We start from the raw sequence: 10,052 nt of genomic DNA, 5'->3' as shown, positions 1-10,052 counted from the left end.
TGTGAGGGTACCCGCCCCAGACCCAGACCAGCATGACCAAGTAAACACACAACATGGCAGACGAGGCGGCCAGGCGAAGGGAGTTACGCCGAAAAAGGATCCTGGAGAACGCCGAGGAGCGGAAAAGGAAGATATTTGGCACCACCCTGGCACCCTGCGACCCCACGGAGCCACAGGGTGAGTGCCAAAGGGGTAGACGCGCCCCCTGTGGCTCCCTTCCTTCGTGGCAGTTCCTCGCCCTGTGCTAATTCGTGTTCCTCTACAAAGATCCTTTATCCAGATCCAGAAGACAGTCTTTAGTTTTGTCTTCACTTAATCCCTTGTGGTAGTGTTGTGGGTAGGACGGGCACGTGTTTTTACCTTAATGTTACCCTAATATTTGCCCCTAGTGAGTGTGTGGTGTCTCGTTACCCTAATGCTACCTCAATGTCTACCCCAGTGAGTGTGTGGTGTCTCCTTACCCCAATGCTACCTCAGTGTTACCCCAAATGTCTTAACCGTATTGTGAGGTGTCTTGTTCCCTCAATGTTACCCCAATGAGCGTGAGGTATATACTTGCCCTAGCTACAGTAGCGTACATTTGGGCAGTGCTGTTCACCGCTAACCAAAAAATTAGCTTCGTTAACTGATAATTCGCTAACTATAAGTTTAGCTTTGCTTCCGCTAAACCGCTAGCTTTTTTATTTGGATTCAGGTTCGGTTTAGTATTTTGGCTCTAAAACCCTTAACCCGAGAACGTCGGCAGACTCTTTTCTGGGCTTTTACGAGTCGTGGCTGTTGTACGATGGACCCTAAAAAGGGCTCGCCATAAAACCCATAATTCGAGCTAATTGTAGGTGGTGGCGGCATAGAGCAACCCATCTTACATGCCCTGGGTCACAGTGGTGGGTGAGTGATCTTGATGTAGTGCTGACTTGCCTGATGGGCGAGCCTCCCATAACTCACTTACCCAGCGGGGCACCTCTTTGGCCGACTGGTAAAGGAGTGGCTCTCCCGTTACGCTGGTCGCGGGTTCAATCCCCGGCGCCAGCAAACCTTTCCTTGTCTGGATTAATTTCTCGTGTGCGCTGAGATCGTGTTGGAGTATAGAAAAGAGAAAAATTCTGGCATTTCATTGAGATGGACTTTTTTGTCATAGGTGGTGCTGTAAGGTCATGGCAGACTTAATTAGCTATCCACATAGTAATCACTTGTCAAATTCTCTAAAGTAGACAACAAGCGACTCTCGGCTAGATGCCACGCGTCACAAGACTGTTTATTTTGTAACAAACAGCACCCAGAAATAATAGAGTTTGAGTAAAAGTAAATATTTTTAACAATTTTATGGTTATGAGAGGAGTACTCTGATGTACGTTCCATGCTCTGTTCTTACTCTCAAAATGCAGTGTAATGTTGACATTTCTCGGCCACTTCTCGCCTTTCCCATAGCCGAAGCCCACGGGTTAAAAACAGACCTAGTGACCTGAAAATTCAATGTGTTGTAGCTTAGACATAGGGCTTTCCAGAAGTGGGAGCCCTGGAATTATTGCGCGTGGATCAACTGGTTTTGTGTCTTTCCACAATGGACAAGAACAAACCTGTATGAATTTTTTAGTGGGCTTAAAGTTTGTGGAGGAGGAACTACATTTAGCGGAAGCTAATTGGTCTGCTAACTTTTTCCAAAGTTAGTGAAAACGCTAATCAGCTAACGAAAATGTTAGCTTAGCTAATTAGCAGGACCATGCCTACCACTCATTTGGGTAGTTTATCCTTGACTGCTAGTATAAGATCACTATGGTATTTATTTCTCACGTAGTTTGGTCTCTTAAGTTCCATGTGGGTGGGTGAGGTCATTATAATTAGCTGTGGTTTGCTGTGTGTATCTGGTCTGGGTTATTGTGGCAGAATCAAAGGTTAAACTGCCCTCACTAATTATATCCTTGCCCGTGTTCAGTGTGTGAGGACCCCCCTGTGCCCTGCCTGGCAGACCAGCAGCCCCGGCCCCCCCAGACCCTCCCTGCCAGGCCCTGTGCTGCGCCCAGCATAGATGACTCACAGAACAGCCTCGGGGACAGCATCTGCCCCCCGCCCTCCGTATCGGTGGCCCCGTCCCACGCCCTCGCCACTGATGAGAGCACCACCGCCGCCGCCACTGCTGCCACCACCAATCGCCGCGGGCCCCTCACCTCCACCCCCAAGAGTGAACGCCACAGCCCCACCGCCCTGCACCCTGGCACCCGGCTCTTCAACGGCTCACCGCCCGGCCCCACGGAGCAGCTGCTCAACTTCAGCCGGCTGTCAGCGGCGAATGGCACCCTGGGGTCCCCTGGTGTGCATGAGGCACCGCTCCCGCCTGTGCCAGAGCCGCCGCGGTCGCCAGTGGTGCCGGTGGTGCTGGCGCTGGTGGTGTGCTGCCTGCTGACCTTCAACCTGGGCTACATCGTCTCCCACAGCGTTGCCTTCCCCTTCCTGCTGTGGGAGGGCCACAGCCTGTGGTGCCGGTGGCAGGCACTGCAGACCAGTCAGCGTGGCGCCGCCGGGCTGATGGCCTTCGCCCTCATGCTGAGCGGTGTGAGCCAGGCCACCGTGGCCTCCTGCGTCATCCTGCTCAACATCGCCAAGTGTTTTGTGGATGACTTGTCACTGTACATGTTCACTGTGGTGATGTGGGCCAGTGTGGTGGGCCTGCCAGACCCCTCACAGGGCCAGCCGGCTGCCGCCGCCGCTGCTGCTGCTGGGGTTGATGCCAGTCTTGGGCTGGGGCCAAACCAGGTCCTGGATGACATGGACATGTTGGATGACTTTTAGGGAATGTTACTTATTGTAGTCTTTATACAACAGGTTCTTAGTGATGCCATACCTTGCAGTGATGACATGGGAGGGGGAGGAGGAAGGGCAGTTGGCGGGTTCCTGATCATGTAAAGCTCATGTAGTCATCCCCAGTTAGTGGTTTTCATGTTTACATTATTAATACATTACCTGTTATTTTTCAAGAGAGGTGTATATACCTATATATATTTACATCTTTTCTGCCAATATTATTTTTTTCGCAATCTGGGCCTTCCTGACTCCTCACGCTGCAGTTCAGGGAAATGGAATGATGATTATCTTGTTTCTGGCCCCTTGAGGGTCAGGGACAAGATAATGACAGGCTAGGAGCTGCAGTAGAAGTGGGACATGCGTGTGCACTAACAAATCAGAAATGTCACTGTCTTTGGCTCTCATCTTTGGCAATGCTGCATAGTTCTCTTGCTGCAAAAAATACTCATACTGATACACCTTGCCCTAAACTTGTCTTGATAGGCCAGCCCCTTCCTATATGGCAAGTGACTCCCCCTTCATTGTTTCATCCCTCCCTTCTCTCCCTTCTCTCTCTTTCCATCCCATATGTGACAATACTGGATGGTTCTCATGCCTCCCAAAACTCTCATACTGATCCAACTTGCCCTAAACTTGTCTTGATAGGGTGCCAGTGACATTTTCCAGGCGTTGAGTTGCTCTCAATGGTAGAAACAGATCTCAATGATAGAAACAGATTCCTTAACGGAGACACAACTTGTAAGGGAAGCGGGGCTGAAATAGATCTACAACATTTCTTATTCTATTGCAATTTATACCAAGGAAATAGAAACAGATATGATTTATTTAGCCAAAACATAAACAGAAGAGAAGAAATTAAATATTACATTCAAGAATTCTGGAACAAGCGTTTGAAGGCAGTGAAGAGAAGGCAGAACAACCAACCCTAAGAAAACCAAAAGGAGGGGCTGTTGTGCCTCCTCTCTTGGTACTCCATCCCATTCCATCTTTCTCCCCCTCACCTCTATTTCCCACCCCAATAAATAGATAAGTATGACCACTAGTTGCCGGCCATGATGATAGCCCCTCCTCAATCTATCTCAGTAACTTGCCATTGAGAGAAGCGGCTACCAAATCACATTGAGTTTAGATCAGTATTTTTGACATGAGCTGTACATCATATATTTTTCAGACAGTATATATGTGGCTGCTGCAGTCTTATATTCACAAAGCTGATGCTGAGCTGCCCAAGAATGTGTTAGCCAAATGTGCAGTAAAAGTCTTCTGTCTCAGGATATTGTAGAGTCCCCAACAGTGCCAGAATTTGTCAATTACATGAACAAAGATTATTTATATTTCCTGTTTGACTTTTGCTTGCATAAAGAGTAATGAAAGTCTTTTGTCTCAGGTTACAGTAGAGTCCCAAATGGTGCCAGACTTTGATGGCTATAGGAATGAGTGCTTCTGAAATTTGATGTTTTACTTATACTTATAATAACTGTTTCTCGTCAAGGAAAGAACTTGATATTGATCTTACTTTGAGATATGTTTTTACTTCTATATTAATTTGGTTGACTATTTTGTAGCGTATGCAGCTCGTGAATTGTATACCATTAAATCTTGCACTACTAGGGACTCTACTGTATGTGTTAAAGGCACTGTATGTAAATAAGTGAAGATGACGCTGTCTTTTTTTGTTTTGCCTACAAGGTGTGTGGCACAGATCCATTTCCCTGATGCACATTTTACCACACACAGGCTACTACACTTGTTATTATTTTCAGAAAAAAACTACAACAAAATCAGCTCATGTTCCTGTTGCATACAAAATATATTTCACTGCTTACCTCTCTGTCAATATCCAGAATCTGTTGAGTCTCCACACTTGTCTCAGTAAAGAGAGTATCTTTTACCTTTTGATAATTATTTCTTTTGTGTTGCGTTGTAGGTGTTATGGACTTCCTCAGTATGAGCATATGGTGTTGATATTTATGCAGGCGGAGAAAGAGTTGAATCCTTGAGTCTCGTGTGCTCCCTGTCTTACCGTATAACTGTGAGACGTGTACTGACGAGAGACTTATAGTGGTACCAAGTGCCTTCACAGGATCATAATGTATTGCTGGAATGACTTTATGTCTAACCAGCGACTATGTGGTGAATCAAGGCCTGTTACCACCTTAGTCCATGAACGCCAACTCCAGCTGTGTGGGCATGTGGCACACCTCCTGGCCATGTATCCTACTCACAGGGTTGTTTCTGTGCGAGACAACCCTGAGTGAAGAAGACCAAAGGGATGCCCACGTAGCTCACTCCTTCCTGGGTGTGCATTTGTTTGCTCGTGTGTATGTGTGTGTGTGTGTGTGTGTGTGTAAGAAGTTTGCACAGGAAAGATATCCATGTCATTTTTTTTGTTTTTATTGATCTCCATTTCTGAGTGCTAATATTGCTTTTTGTTTTGAGATACTCAGCAATTTTTTTGTCATGCTGAAACATCCACTTCTTCAAGAGTACCATTAAACATTTCCGGTGAGAGCTTATTACAATAGATATTTTTTTCACCTACAGTATATTATTTGCCTTGTCATGTCTGGCAGAGAGAGAGAGAGAGTTGCATTTTTTGGTTTTTATTTTTGAGAGACCTAATTGATTTTTTTACATTGATGGATTGATTGATAGTTTATTGTTGCAAGTAAACAACAAAGGAGAAGGGAGGAACATGCCATCCCAACCCCCAGGCAGTACATATTGTGATTATACAACTAAGGATACATGTGGCAAAAAAATAAAAATCCCACCCTGCTAACGGGGGAGCTTCGCCTCGACCCCCCTTCTATTTACCGGAAGTCATTCATTACTGCACTGCATTCAGAGACCAAAAAGAGTCCATAATGTAATAATTTGTGTCATGAGGTGGGCGCCCCCCCCCCAGCCGCGCCACCCGCTCCTCCTCCTCCTCCTCCTCACGTGGCGCGTCAGCTGATAACAATAACAAACAGACTTGTTGACCGCACGCTGGGGGGTCGTGCTCACCTGCTCAAAACACCTTCATTACTCGCTTCTAGTCGTATTTAACACTTTCTTCACCTCCTGAGCTTAAAGAAGGATAAGCTGTGACGCTGTGGAAGGAAGAGCCGAGCGTGGAACTGTGATAACGAAGGAGGAAGAGAGAGAACCGTTTACCGTTGACGTGTACCTTCGTGCCATATGAAAAGAGAAGCCTTGGGAGCCGTGACACCTGCTCAAAAACACTCCTATATCTCTCTCCTCCTCATACCTGGCACATTATTGACTACCTGTGCTTAAAGAGGGATAAATTTGTGACTACCTAACACTGGAACCGAACGTGAGACAATGAACACAAAGCAGAGAAGGAGAAAACTATAAGAATCACAAATACCAAAACTAGGTCAAAATGGGCAGCTAAAATATGGACACGCACGCACATTTCCCCCCATATCTCGACACGGACAGAGTTGACAAGGAGCAGGGGCGGGGAAAAGGTACAAGAAGGACTGGCCTACATATCACCAGGACACGGAGATGGACACGTACAAGCTGCTGGACATATCGGGCTCAGACTCCGGGGAGAATATCCAGATAACTCCCCTGACACAGATACAGCAGCCGCCACAGAGGAAGAAAAGGCTCAAGAGGTGAGAGAGAGAGAGAGAGAGAGAGAGAGAGAGAGAGAGAGAGAGAGAGAGAGAGATGTAGGAAGGAGGAGACAGGAAGGAAAAGAAATGACAGAGGAAAAAAATTGTGATATCTGAAGAGAGAGAGAGAGAGACCAATTAAATATGTAGTTTAGCTCGGCCACCTCAAAATACCATATATATTACATCTTGGTATTATGGTTAGAGGGCAGAAATTCCTGTTCTTTAACTATAATGTGAAGCTGTATAGGGTCAGAAAGGTCAATTAGTTAGGTGGGTAAATTGTCTTAGGCAGGGAAGGTTAGTTAGGTAGATTAGATTAGGCTGGGAAGGTAAGTTAGTTTCATTTACCTCCTTTACTATAAAAAAGAAAATACTTGTCCATTAACCATAATAGGAAGGTGTATAGGGTCAGAAAGGTTAGTTAGTTAGTTAGGTAAATTATGTTAGGCAGGAAGGGTTAGTTAGGCAGGCTGGGTTAGGCAGGGAAGGTTAGTTAGGTAGATTAGGTTAGGGTGGAAAGGTTAGTCAGTTTCAGTTGTCCCCTTTGCAATAAGAAAAGAAAATGACTTCCGAGGCATACTAACTAACTGTGTCACCTGTTTCTCCCCCGGCAGGCGTGAGCGTGACCTCCTGCGCATGTCCCCGAGCCAGTTTGACGAGGAGTCCGGGCGCCTGTGCAGTTGTGTCACCATTGGGGTCGGCGGCGAGGGGTGCCGGCCTACGCACACCACCACTGGGGAGGCTGTGCGCTCCGCCCTGCTGGTTCTGGCACTGACTGGCCTGACGCTGCTGACCTGGCTGACTCTTCACCTGCAGAGCCGCCTGGACAGCACTCAGCATATCATTAGTTCATGTGAGTTGCTATTGATTATAAAAAGTCAGCATACATTAGACTCACCCCTATGCCCCTCCACTGCCTCCCCCATGGCTAGAATATGGGAAGTAGAGATGGAATGAATAACCAAAGGGAAAGAAGGATAGAGGGAATAGGGACTTAGATATAGGGTTGAGGGACACAGGGATAGAATAGAGATAGGATTTTTTTTCTTTTTTCTTTACAGTAGAGGAAACAGTTCAAGTGCAAAAAAAAGGAAACTTGATGGAAAAAAAAGCCCACGACTCACTGCTCCTACAAAAGAGTCAAGAGGAGTGGCCGAAAGATTGGTCAATTTCAGGAGGAGAGGTGTCCTGATACCCTCCTCTTGACAGAGTTCAAGTCATAAGGATGGAGAGAGAGATGGACGAAAGCAAGGATATAGGAACAGAAGGTAGTGGCCTACACACCCACATTTGATAAGGCTTTCGTAGAGTTTATTGGTACTTTCATGGGTAGTTTTATGAGCCAGGTGATAGTTTGACAAGGCCTCTGCACCATGAATGTAAAAAAACACCCCAAAACACTCATAGGGAATTATCTTATGTTACTATCATGAAGGAAAGAGGAAAGAGAGTTAGCTTACATGCAAGTTGGAACATCAGTCAATTTGCATGATAATTTACATGCAAGTTACTTTAAATTCAAACTTGAGCATTAGTTGATCTACATATATATAAGTTTGAACATGAGGTAATTCACATAAAAGTTCCACCACAAGGTCATTTACATAAAAGTTGGAACACAAGCTAACATGCATACAAGTTAATTCACATAGGAGTTTGACCACAAGTTAAATCATATATAGGAAAATTTGAACCTAAGCATAGTGTCACAGTGAACTCGTGGAAGTCAGGCAAGGTAATGTAAGGTGTGTTTCAACTGAGTGAACAATCTATATTTATTAGTCTGGGGGGAGGGAGGGGGAGTGATAAGATAAGCACAGGTGTTGTAAAGCGAGTGAGCTGGCAAAAGCACTACACTGACACCTTCATCTTCATCATCATCATCATCATTATCATCATCTACCCTATTTTCTGTATAATGATGTTACTACTATTGTTACTACTCTGTCCTTCCTCCTCCTCCTCCTCCTCCTCCTCCTATTACTACTACTACTACTACTACTACTACTACTACTACTACTACTACTACTACTACTACTTTTACTACTACTACTACACCTTATTCTCCTCCTCCTCCTCCTCCTCCTACTACTACTACTACTACTACTAGTACTACACCTTATTCTCCTCCTCCTCCTCCTCTTCCTCCTCCTCCTCCTTCTCCTCCTCCTCCTCCTCCTCCTCCTACTACTACTACTACTACTACTACTACTACTACTACTACTACTACTACTACTACTACTACTACTACACCTCCTCCTCCTCCTCCTCCTCCTACTACTACTACTACTACTACTACCACTACTACTACTACTACTAATACACCTTATTCTCCTCCTCCTCCTACTACTACTACTACTACTACTACTACTACTACTACTGCTGCTGCCTAGTACTACCCCATCTCCTTATGCAAGATTGAGTGAAGGGACATTTATTTTTATTAAGTTATCCCTGAAAAAGAAAACGAAACCAAATCATAGAGAACGGGAACGAGAGTGAACGGGAGGGAGGGAGGGAGAGAGAAGAGAGAAAGAAGAAAGAAAAAGGAAGATAGAAGGACGAAAAAGAAGAAGGGAGATAGAGAGAAGAAAAAAAAGGAAAAGGGGAGGAGGGAGAGAGAAAAAATACGAAGCAGAGAGAGAGAGAGAGAGAGAGAGAGAGAGAGAGGGGGGGGGGGGGACCGGAACGGAACCTCAGTCACCGTCTAGCACACGAGAGAGAAAGTCAGCTTGCGTGTGCGTGCGTTGTGTGCGCGAGTGTGGTGTTGAGTGTGTGCGTGTGGTGAGCTAACGCGCGTGTGTGAGGTCGTGTGGTGACCTTGGACCGGCCTGGTGACCTTAGTGATGTTAAAAGGGGAAAAAAAACGAGGGGAAAGGATGAGGGATGGGGTCGGTTAGCTCCACTCTCTCTCTCTCTCTCTCTCTCTCTCTCTCTCCCGGCTGTCCCACCCCATCCCTGCCATACCGTACCTGTCAGTCAGTCAATCAATCAGTCAGTCAGTCAGTCAGTCAGTTTCCGAACCATCTGTCGAGCTAATTAGTCAGCCCGTCAGCTTGTCAGTCAGTCAGTCAGTCAGCCGTTCAGTCAGTCAGTCAATCAACCAGTAATTCAGTCTGTCAGTTGATTACCAATCCTTCCAGTGAACCCGTCAGTCAGTCAATCAGTAAGTCGATCAGTCAGGTAGTCAGTCAGGCAGTTAAATACCCACTCAGCCAGTCAGAAATGTTGAAACGGCTACAAACTACTACTACTACTACTACTACTACTACTACCACCACCACCACTTCTACTACCATCAAATCCATCTCTAATGTTATACTGTGGCCTCTCATTAAGCAATTTCTATCCTCTAATAGTTTCCCATCCCTCGGATTTACTAGGACGTCGTGACCACCCATACTCGAACACTTGTCACTAATGTTGTGTATCTTTCTTCAATAAACGTAATAAATGTTGACTCAGGTGGCCCGACTTTGCTGCTTCTTTATAATAATCTTCATAATACATCATCTAATGTTAATATCAATCTTTTAGTGATTCATATTTCTTCAGAATCGAATTTTTAAGGACGCTTCCATCTTCCACGTACACATCTTTCTCTATCTGTCTTTATCG

General features: G+C 45.6%; 2 protein-coding genes and 1 long non-coding RNA gene across 11 annotated transcripts in view; 2 read left to right on the top strand and 1 right to left on the bottom strand.

Moving 5' to 3' along the window:
• LOC126980601 (uncharacterized) lies at positions 1 to 5,321 on the top strand. Its single transcript, XM_050830707.1, has 2 exons — positions 1 to 177; positions 1,934 to 5,321. Exons 1-2 carry the CDS (start codon positions 54 to 56, stop codon positions 2,785 to 2,787), a joined length of 978 nt encoding a protein of 325 aa, XP_050686664.1. The 5' UTR covers positions 1 to 53; the 3' UTR covers positions 2,788 to 5,321.
• Positions 5,322 to 5,759: 438 nt separating this feature from the next.
• The window catches only part of LOC126980600 (uncharacterized), a 21,554-nt gene continuing 17,261 nt past the window's right edge, over positions 5,760 to 10,052 (top strand). Inside the window, exons 1-2 of one of the 9 annotated variants that reach the window (XM_050830706.1) lie at positions 5,760 to 6,431; positions 7,049 to 7,287. In XM_050830706.1, coding sequence (XP_050686663.1) covers positions 6,319 to 6,431; positions 7,049 to 7,287 — 352 coding nt within the window. In that variant the 5' untranslated portion in view covers positions 5,760 to 6,318. Of the gene's footprint in view, positions 6,432 to 7,048; positions 7,288 to 9,139; positions 9,219 to 10,052 lie in introns of those variants that run through there. The other 8 variants (XM_050830698.1, XM_050830702.1, XM_050830696.1 and 5 more) reach the window with 8 other exon arrangements.
• Positions 9,351 to 10,052, bottom strand: part of LOC126980606 (uncharacterized) — a 2,219-nt gene continuing 1,517 nt past the window's right edge. The window contains exon 2 of the long non-coding RNA XR_007733420.1: positions 9,351 to 10,052. This exon is cut by the window's right edge and continues 242 nt beyond it. This is a non-coding gene — a long non-coding RNA (uncharacterized LOC126980606).

Source organism: Eriocheir sinensis, chromosome 44, assembly GCF_024679095.1.
Source record: "Eriocheir sinensis breed Jianghai 21 chromosome 44, ASM2467909v1, whole genome shotgun sequence".
NCBI lineage: Eukaryota > Metazoa > Arthropoda > Malacostraca > Decapoda > Varunidae > Eriocheir > Eriocheir sinensis.
This window is presented reverse-complemented; position numbering and strand designations above follow the sequence as displayed.